This window comes from Jaculus jaculus, chromosome 11 (genome assembly GCF_020740685.1).
Source record: "Jaculus jaculus isolate mJacJac1 chromosome 11, mJacJac1.mat.Y.cur, whole genome shotgun sequence".
Classification (NCBI taxonomy): Eukaryota; Metazoa; Chordata; class Mammalia; order Rodentia; family Dipodidae; genus Jaculus; species Jaculus jaculus.
The window spans coordinates 44,625,479-44,643,325 of NC_059112.1; the positions used below are offsets into that span (position 1 = coordinate 44,625,479).

Genomic DNA, 17,847 nt, shown 5'->3' on the forward strand with positions numbered 1-17,847 from the left:
TCTGTGAAATTGGTCCATTACCTCTGTGAGGCTCAGTCTCCATGTATATTAAGTATGAGCAGTTATACTTCATTGTGGGAATTGTGAAGAGACTTGATCCATCTGATGGGATATAACAGGAATTTAGTAAATTTTAGGTACAGTGTTAAACTCCTCCACAATGTGTGTTCCCTGACAGTAGCTGAGTCATGAGGTGACTTGCAGTCCTGTGCAGAATGCATGTTCTCTGACAGTGGCTGAGCCATAAGGTAACTTGTAGTCCTATGCAGATCCCTGCTTTGGTTACTCTGTGCAGAATTCTCCTGGAATCAGAATCAGAGTTGATTGGGTTCAGTGGTGTTGCCTTTTGAGCTTATGCTGGCAATCACTGATGATTTCAGGTCTGTTTTTAGAGCTTGTCAGGCTCCTAGAAATAGAAACAGCCCTTTGGCAGGTAAAAGTCATTAAAAAAGTAAGGTTCTAGTGAGCTGGGAAACACTGGAGCCCAGGGGCAGACACTTGGAGTTTGGCTCCTTTTGAATACTGCATGTGATGATCATCTTCTCACACACACTTGTTTCAATTACCCTTACCCTCCAGCCTTGGGTTTTTTGTCTCCTCCACGACATCTGCAAATCTGTGACAGCTGGAAGAAGAAACTGTCCTTAGTGTATAGTGTGGCCAGACTTGCTGCATGGTACCAAGGTTGGGAGGATGATGCATTGTTTTGTTTCTCACTACTAGAAAGGTCACTGGGTCTGGACAGGGTAATGGTATGATAAAAAATGTTCAGAAAACATGATTAATCTTTTCTCCACTTTTCCCTATGCTGTGTTTCTCAGAACAGTAAATAGGGAACACAAAGATCCTAAAAGAAACATTTGGCAGCCCACAGACCAATTTGTAATAAATATTTCTGTAAAGGAAAGCTTACATTAGCAGAACTCCAGAGCAAAGAAAACCTAAGCAATAGCATCATTTGTTCATTTTTTAAATTTTTATTAACATTTTCCATGATTATAAAAAAAGTCCCATGGTAATTCCCTCCCTTGCCCCTGACACTTTCCCCTTTGAAATTCCATTCTCCATCACATTTGTTCATTCTTTCATTCATCCATTGACCAAATGATTGTAAGTGACTACAGGGTATCACACTCTATTAAACACAAAAATAGATAGACACACTTTTATTCAACTTCAGGGAACTCACAATGAACAAGTCAAATATTAATGGGTAATTATGTCATGTTACACATGCTAGGTACACAAGTGTATACAACCTCTCACCAAAAGTCATTCTGCAAAGTGAAGCAATATGGACAGGATTCAGATCAGAAGCAGTAATATTTGAATTAAGTAGTAAAAAGTCAACAAGTTTTTTAGGTACAAAAGGAAAGGAATATTTTAGGTTGATAGAATGGTACTATAAGTGATATACCCATTTTCCAAGAAAACAGAACCTTTCTACTTTACATAATCTGCTTATGTCATCTCTCTAATATGGCTTTTATTTAGTTATAAGAACAAAACAGAGTTAATATCACCAATTTACAGCAGTCTTACAGATCAACTTTTCTATCATGTCCTCTTGTCTGCACTCATTGGCTAGAATCAACCCATGTATTCAAATGAATAAAAGACAAAACTCAATTTCTATATTTTCTTTACTTATGTTTCTCCATAAATCCCAGGGCTACCTTTAGCTCTTCCAACACTTTAGTTAAATACATCAGTTATATTCTCAATCATTTTATTCTTTCAGTTCAAAAGTTACTTAATGGCCTTCTTGTCTCCTCATGTTACTTTCTAGTAATCTTCTCTGTCCTTCATTCAGCATTCTGAACTGTTTCCATGCCACTATTTTCATATAAAATATAATCATATGAAAAGTACAGAATGAATATTTACTTTTATCTCCAGTTACTCCTTCTGACAAATATGAGTTGTACACCTTCGTTCTGTCACCACTATTGGTTTCCTGCAGATTGTAAGGGCTGAGAAGATGCCTAGATTTGGGTTCCTCTGACCTTCTATGCCCTAAGTGAGAGCTCTGGCCCTTGATGCCTTCAGTGAGACAGGGCAGAAAGTAGGTACAGGTGTTAGCTAGAGGTAGAATTGTTAGTGTGCAGAATGATACAACTTTAGAACAATGCTGACATTTCTAACTAACCATGGGGCAGGGTATTGAAAGGCTGAGGGCCTGAGACTAGAGGAACTGAGAAATCATTCTTCTCCTTAGCCTTTCCCTTCTATACCTGGAATATATAGCCAAGAGGAAAGGACATAATATAGTAAAGGTGAAACTATATGTGGGGCTTTCTTCCTGGGAGTGTATTGAAACTTTTGAGTTTTTCCTATAAGGTTTAGACATAGGTTTTCATATGAGGTTTCAACAGAGTATTTCTTTTTTTCTCAATTTTTATTAACATTTTCCATGATTATAAAAAATATCCCATGGTAATACCCTGCCTCCCCCCCCCCCAACTTTTCCCTTTTAAATTCCATTCTCCATCATATCCCCTCCCCATCTCAATCAGTCTTTCTTTTATTTTGATGTCATGATCTTTTCCTCCTCTTATGATGGTCTTGTGTAGGTAGTGTCAGGAACTGTGAGGTCATGGATATCCAGGCCATTTTGTGTCTGGAGGAGCATTTCTTTAGGGCTCTGGAGTAAAGGCATTGAGACACCACAGCAACCAGATCCCAACACATACCTATCTCCTTCAGACTGGCATGTGCTTACAAAGCCTTAGGCCATATTTGTAAATGTCACTAGATATTAATTAGGGACAGAAATTTTTCTATAGAGAAATACCCTTGGAGTCAATTGTGTTAAGCAACATTAAGCAGGATTCTCAAACAGATATTTCAACATTTCTTTCCAAAATTACATTCATGTGTGTGTTTCCCAAACATGTGAACACAAATCTTTCTGCAGAGTATCTTTGCAAAGATATTGTGTAAAATAATTCACAAAGCAAAGTGAAATATAATTGAGGTTGTCTGTGTAGGCTCCCTTCACTGTCAAATGGGCCTAGGTAAAACACTCTTGACCCCAGTCCTTCAGCGTTCTCCATGAGCCTGGGTCTAACGTTAGTTCAAACAGCTTCACCATTCTACTTTGTCTGGTGGGCACTTGGTATGAAGCTCCCAGCGACCGGACTGTACTAGGAGCCTTAGAAAGCACAGAGTTTAATGTGGAGATGTGGGATTACAAGGTGATACTAATTACCACTCCACAGTCCCATGTTTATAACTAGTACTGCTGACATAAACACAAATTTCAGGCTGAATTATTGCTCCTGCTTATACTTTTCAATCTGAACTATCAAAATGCTAAAAACATGTCTATACTGATACAGAGGATATACCTGAAAAATCACAAAGAATTATTTTAGCTTCATATGGTTAAATCTGAGATAGGCAAAGACTCCTGTTGGTGTTGTGAGAATCCTTCCTCAGTGGAAAGTCACTGAAATCAAGTGAAAGTTTCATTCTGTTTTTCTGTATTGCTCATTATAAGCCTCAGCAAACAGCACCTGGGGTTAAGACTCTCTCTTGCTTTTTCTCTGCAGACAGTGTGGAAGATGAACTGGAGATGGCTACTGTCAGGCATCGGCCTGAGGCCCTGGAGCTGCTGGAAGCCCAGAGCAAATTCACCAAGAAAGAGCTTCAGATCCTTTATAGAGGATTTAAGAATGTAAGAACTTCCTTTCTGACTTCACCTCCACCCAGTGTTGAGAGGGGTGCGGAGAATGAGGAAAAGTCAGAAAATGACTGTTCTGTGAGAGCCCTGTGACACGTGCATTTTGCCCTCATCTTAGATTGGATATAGTCAATATATACTTGAAATTTGATATACATTGACAAGATAGTACAGTTTAGTTTCCAGTTAAATAAGGATGGATACAAAAAGTTTTCCTCAATTAAATTATTTGTGATGACTTTCTTTCTCAGAGATGGTGTCATCATTTCAACGAGCTCTTCATTTCTTAACCATAATTTTGTGCATGCTTATGCAATATTATTTTGTGACACAGAACTATTTAGAACATATGCTGAAGACAATCCACTGGTAAGTGATGGAGGCAGGATTCAGCACCACACAGTTGAGTTCTTGAGTCTGTGTGAGAGAAATCTAGAAAGAAGTGACAAGGCCATGTCAAAGAGGCACTTGATGGAAAAGTTAAAGCTCTTGGGCTTTCTTTGTCTAAACAAGACATCCACAGTAGAGGAACACAGTTTCAGGGTAAGGATAGACTGCAGGAATGGGGACTTGATTGCAAAGAAGCTATTTTCTGACCCAAACAGTTGTATTTCGATCTCTTTCTTAATGTCAGATTGTTGTTCTTTGTTTACTTGTTTTGTATTCCTTCTTTCCGTAAAGTTTATATATTATTTATGGGATCTCTGGAACATAGATCTTGGCATTGTAATAAAATTGTTATAGACAAAAGGGAAGGACCTTTGCAAATATATAAGTATATATTTAAAACTGCTATTTAGAACAGCCTTAAGTAATATATATGTATGCATTCCATGGGCAAAAGTATTTTCTATACTGTTTTTAAGCTCAGGTTTGGATTCATCAAGGGAATGGTGGCAAATGCTAATTTGGTTAATTTTTTTTTTTTTTTCCCTCTGTTCAAATCTCCTATGTTGATACTGATGCAATAAAGGACTGAATGTTAAGGACAAAATATCTGGTGCTTAACTTAGATTGAGGCCTATCAGAGAACTCCATCCATTACTTGCATTCAAGAAAAACTGCTGTTTCATTATTTGTTGAATCCCAAATTGCAGATAGGTCTGAAGCGCAGGTATCCAGGGGTAGTTCTTGAGGCATCTGTGTGATTCAAATGTGTGGCTAGCTCCCTCCTTAGTGGATCACCTTCAAGGGAAGTGGTAGCCAGTGCACAGCACAGAGTGGTGGTAGTAAACAAGAACTGAATCGCAAGAATCAGGTAGCCCCTCTTCATGAATACTTGGCATGTCGTCAGTGTGAAGCTAGACTGGCATAGATAATTCAAAAGCCACAGAATTTATGTTCTGTCTTTGAGGATATTATGGTCTGAATAAGCAACATAGACATGTCATGAATCTATGTGAAAATAATTTTCTTTAAATCAAATGTGTGTGCATTGATTTGCAGGCCCATTCAGCATATATTCTTTTCTTAAATGTAAACCAAAGTAGGAAGCTCTAAATACTTTTCTTTCTTTTCACTATTTTAAGTTTTTAAGTAGAATTTGTCTACAAATAATGAGTTTTACATTGTGGGATTTTCACACATACTTATTTTCATCCTTTTTCCCTGTTCCTCTCCCTCAACTCACTTAGTCTCCTTTCTCTCTCCACTAGTCACCCTTCTATTTCCATGTCAGTTACCTTCTTTTCATTTTTTCCTTTACATAAACCCTCCCTTAGTTTCCTCTGTTCATGGTTCTCTTTCCATTTTTTCCCTTTTTCCCCTACTTTCCATTTTTTAACATCTTAAATGATGATTTTCATACATGTACATAATGTATTTTGATATTTTCCCTCCCATTATTTTCTTTTGCTCCTTTCCCCAATTTTCCTGTCATTAAGATACTTTTTTCTTTCCAGCTAGTCCTTCTTCTATTTTAATGCCATTCTTTTTTTTTTTTAAGTTCCACTATCCATGATGTTATGTTTAAGGACCCAGTATCATGTGCAAATAATGATAGCTTCTGTGGACTCAGAAATGCAGTAGTCATCTCGTGTCCTCAAGATATCATTTCAAGTCATGCCTTTCAATCTCCTGGCTCTTGCATTTTTTTCCACCACCTCTTCCATGGTGCTACCTGAGTTTTGGAGGGGGTGATAATGATGTCCTACTTAGTATTGAGAACTCAACATCACATGTTCCTAGCACTTGGACAAGTTTTGGCTCACAAAGGTAGCCACTATTTGTGGTCTTCTTTGCTCAGTGGTTAAATAACTTGCTTGCAAAGCCTGTGAGTCCAGATTTCAGCTCCCCAGGACCCATGTAAAGCCAGAAGCACAAAGTGGCACATGCATCTGAAGTTTGTTTGCAGTAGCCAGAAGCCCTGGTGCACCCATATCCCCCCTCTCTGCTCACAACTAAATAAATTTTAGAAAAACTAAAATATAGATGGCATATGAAAGAAAACGTGTACTGATTTGTTTTTCTGATTATGTGATACTTCACTTAAAATAATTTCCAGGAGCAGAGGAGATTGCTCAGTGGAAGAAAGTTTACAGCGCCAGCATGAGGACCTGATTGCAGCTCTCACATAAATGCTGGACACAAGTGGTAGCCACCCGTAATCTTAGCACCACCAAAGCAGGTACAGATAATGTATCCCAGGAGCAAGCTGGCTAGACCGAGCATCAGAATCAGAGAGTTTGGGATTCAAGTGAGAGACCCTGCCTCATTAAATAAAGTGGAGAGCAATCCAAGATGACCCCTGATGTCAACTCCTGACCTACACACACACACCACCATACACACCTACACATGCCAAAAAACAACCCACAATGCATAAAGCCAAACCAGAATAGATTATATTTTTCAATTTTATTCATTTTCTTGCAAATGTCATTTTATTTTTTGTTATGGCTATATAAAATTCCCTTATGTATATATACAACTATTTCTTTATTCATGCATCTGTTTTTGGACATACAGGTTGGTTTAATTTCCTTACTACTGTAAATAAAGCAGCAGTAAGCATGAATGTGTAAGTTTCACTGTGAAAGGACCTGGAAAACTTTGGGCATATATTCAGGGGTAGTAGAGCTGGGTCATATAGGAGATCTATTTTTAGATTTATGAGGAGCCTTTAGACTAATTTCCATAGAGGCTGTGCATGTTTACATTCTTACTAGTGAAGACTAAGAGTTTTTCTTTCATCACAACCTCACCAGCAATTGTTACTGATGAGTGCTTTTCTTGACAATAGCAATTTTGACTGGTTCGAGATGAAATATCAAAACACTTTTGACCTATATTTCTGTGATGGCTAAGATGTAGAACACAGTTTTTTAAGTATCTATTGACCATTTGCATTTTTTTTCTTGTTAGGACTGCTTATTTAGTTCATGGGTCCATTTATTGATTGAAAGAAATGGGGTATTTCATTGCTTATGCTTCTTTACATGTACTATATAGAAGCCTCTTGTCTGGAGACGATCTGGCAAAGATTTTTCTCACATTCTGTAGCCTGTCTTTACCTCTACTGATAGTTTCCTATGTTCTGCAGATTTTTAATTTAATATAATACTATTGGACAATCCTCTGGGATTATTTCATGTTATTGGAATCCTTTTCAGAAAGTTGCCTATGCCTGCATCTTGAAGTGGTTTCCTCAGTTTCCTTTTAGTAGTCTCAGTCAGCATTTAGCTTTAATACTAAGCATTTGATTCATTTGGAATTGAGCTTTGTACATCATCAGTGATATGGGTCTAATTTCATTCTTTAACATTTGGATATCCAGTTTTTCCAGCATCATTTCTCGAAGAGATTACCTTCTTTTCAATGTATGTTTTAAGCACCATTGCCAGAAAGAGGTTGTCGTCACTGTGTAGGTTTAGTCTGGGTCCTGTATTCTATTCCATTGCTCTACCTGTCTGTTTGGAACAAGTTGTTTTGTTGCCTTCCCTAACCTTTACCTAATAGTCCCAATTCCATGTCCTATAAAAGTCTTTGTTGTCCAAAGTCCTTTGCTAATTTGACCACCTCTACTACTGCCTCTGTCTAGTCTCAGGACTAGTCTATTGGTACCAGTAAATGCAGAGGCCAGTTCTGCAGGGTTCATATCCTTAAAGACAAACAGGGCATCATTAACAAAGAAATTCACATCATTCAATTAGAAATACGGGGGCCAAAGAGATGGCTTAGCCATTAAAGCAGTTGCCTGTAAAGCTCAAGTACCTAGGTTTGATTCCCTAGTACCCTCATAAGCCAGGTGCACAAGGTGGTACATGTATCTGGAGTAAGTATACAATGGCTATAGACCCTGGCATGCCCTTCTCTCTCTCTATCTGCCTTTATTGTTAATAAATATATAAAATATCTTTAATAGAAGAAATAAAGAACTTGAGGAATCAGGGGTCTCTCTCTGTCTCAAAAGATTAGAAAGATGCTGACTTTTGGTCCACCTATTTTTTTGTTAAAATATTTTTATTCATTTTTTATTTATTTATTTGAGAGTGACAGACACAGGGAAAAAGACAGATAGAGGGAGAGAGAGAAGATGGGCGCACCAGGGCTTCCAGCCACTGCAAACGAACTCCAGACGCGTGCGCCCCCTTGTGCATCTGGCTAACGTGGGACCTGGGGAACCGAGCCTCGAACCGGGTCCTTAGGCTTCACAGGCAAGCGCTTAACCGCTAAGCCATTCTCCAGCCCTGGTCCACCTATTTTTATTCTTAGGTTTAGGCATGGGTCACAAATACCTTACTTTTGCATTGACTGTGACATAGTATAGAGAACTTCCTTGATTTTATACCACGTAATTTTAAGATAATAGGTTTGTCTGCAAGAAAGGATTTGGTTACGGCAAACAGAGCATGGGTACCTGTGGTTAAGATTTAACTTATTTGACCTAATTTGAGGTAGGAAGAGCTATATGGCATAGGTACACATATTTATCTGGTTTTTCCATCATGAACATTTGTGATTCAAGGTACTTTTTGCACAATAATGCTGTCAGCAACATTTACACATGACAGATGGCTCCAACAAGTAAGAAACATTCAAAGACTTTATAATATTTCTCTAGAGTTTCTCCATTCATATTTCACATATCCTTCTACCTGAAGATATGGGCTATGTTTTTGTCCTAGTTGGTTCTCTTATTTTCCTGGCCTTTCTAAGTATATCTAACATTATTTTCAGAGCAGATCCCTTACTCTGTAAAACATTAATCATGTGCATACATATAGGCCTCAGTGCTGATCCACAGGGTCAGGGCAGGAAAATGAGTGCTTGCCACACCCACAGCACTTACTGAAAGGAATATGGATAGGTATCGGTTATTGATATGAAACATACAAATAAGCATGAATACAATAGTTAGCTTTTCAATAGCTGTGATAATATATTTGAGAAAAACTTAAAGGAGGAAAGATATATTTTGGTACACAATTCCTGAGATTTCAGTCCATGGTCTCAGTCACCATTGTTTCTGGGCCTATAGTGAGAGAATGCATCACAATTGGAAGGGCATGATGAATCCAAACTACTCACTTCATGGCAGTCAACAAGCAATGAGAGATGGGTACCAATGGCAATATATATCCTTCTAAGAAGTACCCCTGGTAATCTACCTCCTCTAACCACTACTCCTTGCTCAGTTTAATTCAATGCAAGTGTACCAACGGACTATCCCATTGTTAAAAACAGCATCATTATGATCCCATCTCCTCAAAATGGTGCCATTATCTGGAAATTAAGCCTTTAAAATATGAGTCTTCAACATGGGGCACTTCATATCCAAGCCATAATATATAAAGCAAAAAGAGATTTGACAGCTAGGCATGAGAATTCTTACCTTTACTTCCTCTAAAGACACTTCTGATCACAGAGAGAAGCAACCACACACATAGCAGAGAAACACAGAGCAGAAGCACAGTAAAGGAAAGGTGGAAGACAAGGTCAGCATACTGAAGGGAAGGTGGAAGACAAGGTCAACATAGTGAAGGGGAAGGAGGTAAGTCAGGTCAAGCTTTGGCCAAATCAAATTCTAGGGAAGGCTAATTAGAGGATCAAACCATAGATCTGTTTAAAACTTTGGAAACATCAAAGATTTTTTTGTTTTTGCTCAGATGTCTTGTCATAAGCAACCTTTCTTTTATCTACAAAATGGGTCACTTATCAATGGAGAACTTAGGCTAACCTTGAGAATTCTCATGTTTCTCACCGCTGCTATGATGTCATTCAACTGTCTGCTTCATAGTTCACTCCATCTGAGTCTGGCTGCCTTTCTTCCCATTGCTTTCAGCTAGGATCATGATTAAGGCCATTGTACCCTTTGGAGCTGGCAACTCTGATGCATGTCTTATATAAAGGGAACTTCACAGTAAATCTCCAGGCTCCAAAGCTTTATGCATTGTTTCTTTGCACATATGTTCCCTCCTCTTCCTTTCTGGCCCTTCTATTCATTCTCCAATCACTTTTCTTTTCTTTTTTTTAATTAAATTCCCTGACCCTTTCTCTATTTCTTCATTATTCGTTCCTTTCTCTGTTTTTTTTCCTTTTCTTCTCTTTTCTTTTCTATTTTTTAATATTTTTTTTTTCTTTCAGGTCTTCCTCTTCCTTTCCTATATTGTTTCCTTCTCTTTCCTTTGTTTTCTCTTAACTCCTCGAACATACCAGTCTGTCAGATAAATTTTCATCAATTCTAAATGTGCCTTGAAATAAAATAACTTAAGTATGTTCATAATGTAGTAACAGAAAATCAAAGAGCAGCAACCTTCTTATTTTATGTAGCCCTAGTCAAATGTGCAACTCTAACACATGTGCCTGGACACAGCAAGGGAGAGTCCAAAGCCCACTAGAAACCATCACATTTTACTGAATGGCTGCAATCAGAGCCATTCATCAGAGAAAGCAAGACACATGCTTAGCTGTGTCTCCAAACTTGAACAGCTGATAGAGATAGAAAAGAGCATGGTACGGTCTTCTCCATTTTTGCTGTGTTTAGGAATCCCCTGAAGGGCTCCAGCCTGAAATAGTAGGTCTAAGATTACCACACACATCTTCATTACTTGTAAATCCCTGGGAGGGACCACTCTTTTAACATTACTGATGGACTATGATCATCATATGCATGGGTATCATTCACACTCAGAACCACAGTTAATTCATTTAAGCAGCTTCCTTGGGACTCTGTTTATCTTTGTTTCTGTTAACTGGAATAATGAAAATTACAGTGTTTTTGAGAACTAAGAGTGAAGTTCAAAAAAAAAGTATTATTACTGAGGCCTTCATGACCCCACAGTAATTACCATAATCCCATTGAGAAGGGATTCCAGGGTAACAGAGTTGGAGGTGAGAGGATAAAAGGGTGTAACCTGTTATACTTAAATAAAATTTAAAATTAAAAAAAGTATTATATTTTGTATATTGATATGTTAACAAAATTATAGTTCTGATTATTTGGCTATTTAAACTAAAATCACAAGTCCCTGCATGAGCAAAACTAATGATTTATTATAATTTACATATATGTTATGGTATGTTTCCAACTAGACAACCTTTGTTACGTACTCTTTATCAATGTGGGAAAGTTGTGACTGGCCTACATAGCTCTTAGCTAGTTCTTCAGTCCTGGAGTTCATAATTATGCATGAGAAAGGATGCATAAAAGATACAAAACATTATCTACTGATCAGCAATCTCAAACTTCACTGTCTGCTGCAATCATCTGGGGAAATTTAAAAATTACAAATAGTTGTCTACCGTGCTTGAAAATTTTGATATAACTACTCTGTGAAAGGCTTAAGCATCAGGATTTATGAAGCTTTTGCTGTAATTATAATGTATAGTCAAAGCTGAGAACTATGGAACTAAATGTAAGAATCTGAAAGGTTCTTCTATCACAAAACATCATTCAAACCACAGGCCAGAGAGATTTGCTCAACCATGCTTGTAGCAGCTCAATTCATAATAGCTAAAAGCTGGAATCAACCCAGATGCCCATCATTAGAAGAATGGATAGTAAGATGTGGTATATCTACACAATGGAATTCTATATGGCAGTAAGAAAAAATGACACAAAGGAATTTGAGGAAAAATGGTTAAACTTGGAACAGATCATTCTCAGTGAACTTAACCAATCACAGAAAAAAAAATCGACACATAGTCTCACTCATCTACAACACCTAACCTGAATCTACCTGAGATACCTTACATACCCAGCAAGCACCTCATTGACTATATACTAGAATGGATGGGGAGGGAGGGGAGGGCATGGAAGGGGTGGGAAACACTAATCTGGACAGAAACGGCAATGATACCATAAAATTCTGCTTCCTAAAAGGCAGACCAAATGGCTGAACCTTCACTAGACCCTTACAGGAAACACCTGAACCACAAGACACTGGAGAGGGTAGGATCAAGACTAGCCTAAATCTTCTACATCTTCCCTCCCTCCCTCTCCCCCTGTCCTCCCTCTCTCTCTCCTCTCTAACTCTTGTATATTAGTTATGCTTTTCCTCATTTTTTTTTAGTGGGCACTGACCTGTAACCCCCACTACCAGCTTGAGGCTATCATCCACAATGAGCTTTTGATCAGAGAAACCTACAAGTTTTCCCAAAACAATGACAGATTTCTCTCAGAGTACTTGATGACCCGCCAAAGGTCAGTGGTAAGACCGTATTGCTGAAGACTCCATACACAGCTGACACATAAAATGGAATGGCATGGCTGGAAGCCAGGAGAGAGTCAGTCCCCAGATAGTCAGCATGTCTAGTGCCAGAAGGTGCTAAGTGGCAACTGGGGGAAATGACCAATATCTTCCCAAGCAACTCATGGTCTAACCTAATTATCAACAAATAACCTGGTGTCATGCCCACACAAGTGCAATAAGTGGCACACAGCCATGGTGGGGACAACTGCGCTTGATGTGGCTAACTGATCCCCTCAGTAGTATGAGATCCATAGCTGGAGCTGGGAAACAAGTCAGAACCATACCCAAACATAAGCCCACTCTCCAATATCAAGCTACCATCAATCATGGGGTACAAGAGAGCCTACACCTATTAAACTCTCTATCAAAAAAGTGTTATCTCAATTTTCCCAGTGCTAACTTACTCTCCCTTGGAGAATCTGCTTCTCGTTTTCAGGTAGATGCAGATCCTAAGGAGAGAGCTGTCCCAACATACCTCAAAAGGGGCCCGACTAAAACTAAGGAAAATTGGCAAAACAAGCAAGTGTGCTGTTTTCCTGATGAACCCGATACCAGCACAAGGGGGAAGGAGACCAACACAGAGAAAAATCAACTCTTACCAAATCAGAGAGCCAGAGCCTCAGAGGCCCCCAAAACCTCAGCACTGAAGCAGACCAAAATTGCACCCAACATGGCTCATGGAAATTTTGCGGAAGAGGAGGTGGAAAGAATGTCAGAGCCACATGTTGGGTCATGATATGCAGAGACATTTATCGTACCAATAACTGTGGGCTAACTCCACAATGCATGACCCATTTACATCAACAAGGAGGGTCCATTGGGAGGGGGTAGATCATGGATGAGCCTAAACAATGGTACCAAACTGCCTGTATTTGCTGAAAAGAAAACTAATAAATTAAATTAAAAAAAAACATCATTGACCTAGTTATGGTGAGCCCTAAAATGCTCAGGAATTCTTTTCTTTTAAATTGTTCAACTTCTAAATTCAGAAAAAAAAAAAAACATTATAATAGATAGTGAACCAAAAGCCACATATCAAAGAACCACCAAATTAGAAGGTCATTCAATTATGTATGTATATGATTCATAATCTTGATCTTACTAGTTTATGAAAACCAAGTATAACTTCAGTTCAATCTATGATAGTCATGAGTGGTCTACTAGGGCACTAAGTTTTAATATGATCATGTCTCTTGAATAGTTCCTTTCATTAGTTAATAATTTATCTTCCTATTTTCAAAACTATATGATGAGGACTAATTTCAATAGTGAGACATTTATAATCTTCTGATGAACTATTCCACCCTCTTTTTCACTGCTTTGAATTATAATAGTTCAAATTATCAACTTGATTAGATGTATGTATGTGTATGTATGTATGTGTATGTGTATGTGTGTATATATATATATACATATATATATATATATAAAATTTATTTTCAAATAGAGAGAAAGAAAGAGAGATAGAAAATAGGCACATAGAGCCTCCAGTAGCTGCAAATGAACTTCAGATGCATACACCACTTTGTGTACCTAGTTTTATGTGGGTACTAGGGAATTGAACCCAAGTCATTAAGCTTTTCAAGCAAGCATTTTAACTGCTGAGCCACCTCTCCTAGTCTATAATATATTTTAAAGTATCACTTGAATGCTTTTAATATCTTCTTACCTAAAATGTTTTATTAACATTTTTAACCTAAAATGAATTCACACACACACACATATGAGATTTTGATTGACATACAATAATTTACCACAAACTTAGTGGTTCAGAAAAGCATCATCATTCATTCTGCTACAGTTTTGAAACTCAGGAGACCAGAAATGACTTAACTGATTTCTCTGATGGAAATCTCTCAAGGCCATTATCAAGCTGTTGGTTGATCCGTATTTCATTCCAGATCTGGGTACTTCTTGCAACTTCACTTAGCTTTTAAAATATCTAATCAGTTGTGGCTATACAAAGGAGATCTCCAATCCCTTGCTACTCATAGCCTAGAACTACTAAACTCCCAGCAGCTAATACAATCCCTTGCCAGATGACTCTCACAGGCTCTATCCCAAGATTTCAGCTCACTCATTCAGAGCCAGCAAGAGTCATCCCATCCTGTCACCTTTGTAGACTTCTGCATGTAAAGTGAAAAGATTCAAAACAGTGGGACTCATTAGTGACACCAGGAAGCATGTGGCCCCAGGGGGCATTGTGAGAAAGCAGCAATGCCTATCAGATAAAGTGTTGACTTTAGCCCAAGGTCATATACACAGTGCCCAGCCTCACTGTTTTGACTGTAATCCAGATAACTCCTTAGGTAATTAATCAAAATCAGCACTTTATTTTGACTTAGTTGGCTTGAAAGTTTTAATTCTGAGAATGAAAGAACCAGTGAGGCACAGAATTCTTGATGAGCCCACCCCTCTGCCAAAAGTAATCAAGAACTTCTGCCCTAAGACTGTTCAAGTAGATGAAGGTAACTGAATAAGAAATTACAGGGATCTGCATTTTTGACAAAGTACATTTGCATTAAAATCACTGATCCCCACTTATGGTAGTGAAGGGGAGAGGGGGAGTTTAGCATATGCATAGCAGAGTAGGCTATTGTGGTTAGGAGATAGAAATATACTGATAATTGAATAAGACAGTTGCTCTTTTGTCCCAACTCCTCAATTATTCTTGAGAAAAGCTTTTGTAGACTGGTTGTGTGACCTTCAGAAAGTCATCTCACACAGGTAGCTTCTGTCTTCCTGTCAGCACTTTAGGGATTACAATTTTCTTTTCTAGTTACTAAGGGGGGGGGGGAGCAGGTAATAATTAGTTTTGTTCAGCTCTTAAAAGACTCAGATCTTCCTTAAGTGCAACATATTACTCATGTACTTTAGAAGCAAGGTATAAGAACAGAGTTAAAATGTTACCTCCTGTGCCTCAGCAGCATTTTCTGTTAGGCTTCTTGTGGCAGTTACCTTCCTGTTACTGGGACAACATACTTAACCAGAAATGGCTGATGGAAGCAAAGTGTTTATTTATGCCTTACAGTTTCAAGGGGAATTTCCTTATGACAGAGAAAGCACAGCAGGAACAGCAAGCTGGCTCAAACTGTCTGTCATATGTTAGCAGCAGGAAGGAAGAAGAATGAGTGAGTTCCTTTACAGGCAAGAGAGACTGTGCTATGAAATCCCAAGGCCCACCTCCAGTTACACACCCCTTCCAGCAAGGGCCACCTTTCAGCTCCACCAGCTGGGGAGTAAGTAGGAGGCTCAGTCACAAACACCTGAGTCTATGGGAGCATTTTACACTCAATCTACCACAACCTTAGAAAAACATTGTCTACAAGTCCAAGCAGACTCCATGGCTCCCCTTCTGACTTCTAAGAATGGAAATACCACGAACTCTGCTAATCCAAATGCTGAAACAATTGTCACTGACCTTAGGTGAGTGGAGCAGCATATTGTGGTGTAGAACAAATTGGTTCCTAACTCTCCTTCAAGGCCAATCCTTGGATGTCTGGAAGATATCTCCTACACCATACTTCTTTTTTATTTTAAATTTATAACTTCCACAACTATAGACAATAAACTATGGTAATTCCCTCCTCCCCATTTTCCCTTTGGCAACTCCACTCCCTATCATATACCCTCCTCTCTCAATTAGTCTCTCTTTTATTTTGATGTCACCATTTTTTTCTCCTATTGTGATGGTCTCATGTAGGTAGTGTCAGGCACTGTGAGGTCATGGATATCCAGGCCATTTTATGTCTGAAAGAGTGAATTATAAGGAGTCCTACCCTTCCTTTGGCTCTTATATTCTTTCTGCCATCTGTTCCGCAATGGACCCTGAGCCTTGGAAGGTATGAAAAGATGTTTCTGGGCTGAACACTCATCTGTCAATTCTTCTTAGCACTATGGTGCCTTTTGCGTCATCCCAGAGGTCAGCATAGACCATATGTCAACATTTTCACCACTTTCCAATAGAATCATGCTGGGGGCTAAGACATTAGCATATGGGCCTTTGGAGAACATTCCAGATCCAAAGTAGAAAAGAAACCAAATAAAATAAGAAGTCTGCTTCAGGGACAATGGAAGGCAATGTGATTTAGAATGGTGGCATTAGAGAAGGAGCAAGGCTGCAGTGTAGGATGGAGGTTCAAGTGCATGTACATTTTGGTGGTTTGGACTGAAAAGGCTAGTGAAATTGAGGATTTAAAGTTGTGTCACAAGCTTTTAATTAAAAAAAAAAAACAACTTTATACAGAGGGGATTTGGATGTTCCTTTTCCTGAGTTTGTTTTGGGTTTCCTCTTTACTTGCTAGTTGCTTCCCTAAATAGAAATTGAGCTCCCTGAGGGCAGGATTTCAATAAACAATAATTAGTATTTGAGAATGAGTGATTATCTTCCAACAATAATATCAGGAGTCAGAACACACTCTTTTTCCTACTAGCTCTATGCCTCCTTCTCCTTTTCTTTTGAGACAGAATTTTATACCCCAAGCTATCTTCAGACTTGCTAAGTATCAAGAATAACCTTAAATTCTGATCCTCCTGCCCTCACCTATGGAGTGCTGGGATGATAGGTAAGTATCACCACAGCCAATTTGTATGACACTAAGGTTCTGGAATCAAAGCCAGAGCTTTTTTCTAAGTCCCAGCATTTTTATCTTCCCATTCCTTCTTTTGATCTCACTCATCCAACATCTACTGACTAGAACTGGAAAGCTGTCATATTTCTCCTTGAAAAATAATTGAATAATGAAGTGAAGACATGATTCCTTTAATAAACGAACTACACATTGGTTTAGTCTTTTATTGATTTTGTCATGGACAGAAGACCCTTAATGCATAATGGTATAACAATTTTTGGCTTTACCATGCTGTGTGAATAATAAATACTGGGCATAAAACATACTTTTAATTTTCATGTTTTTATAGGCTAGTGATATGTGTGATATGATATTGTTGCAGTGATGAGCAGCAGCACCAGACAGCTAAAGATTACAGTCAGCCACGAAGCATAAAGGGAAAGAACCAACACGCCATAATGTATTGTGTTGCTAAACTGAGATGTTCAAGGACTCTATGTGTTATAAGCATCTTCATCTTGGGGTTGGTTTATTAATTCAAAGTCAAGACAAACTAAGTTAAGAAGCATCACCAGTACTGAAGCAATGTTAGGTGAATCACAGATAGAACCAAGAATTTCTCTTGTTCTATTTTGAGAGTGCTCAGTATTCTTATAGGTACATAATCTACTTCCTATAATTCCCATCAAATATTATTTCACCAGAAGGGTCATGCAGTCTCTGCAATTTCAGAATTCCTTTTGCCTTTGCAACATATTTCAGAAGTTGTAAGAAAGAGGTGGGGCAAGTAACTTTCAGCAGGTCCACATTTGTCTTAGAACCAGTTCACAATAGATTCCCAGTCTTAGAATTTCAATGATTTAAGACAACAAAAGTTTGCTCATGTTTATCTCATAAT

The 17,847-nt window shown here is 38.3% G+C and overlaps 1 protein-coding gene across 4 annotated transcripts in view; it reads left to right on the forward strand.

The window, feature by feature from the left end:
• The window catches only part of Kcnip4 (potassium voltage-gated channel interacting protein 4), a 1,264,979-nt gene that overhangs the window by 1,128,114 nt on the left and 119,018 nt on the right, over window positions 1–17,847 (forward strand). For all 4 annotated transcript variants that reach the window (XM_004656086.2, XM_004656087.2, XM_045130410.1 and 1 more), the window contains one exon: window positions 3,555–3,679. In XM_004656086.2, the coding sequence (XP_004656143.1) occupies window positions 3,555–3,679 (125 nt within the window). The remainder of the gene's footprint in view (window positions 1–3,554; window positions 3,680–17,847) is intronic.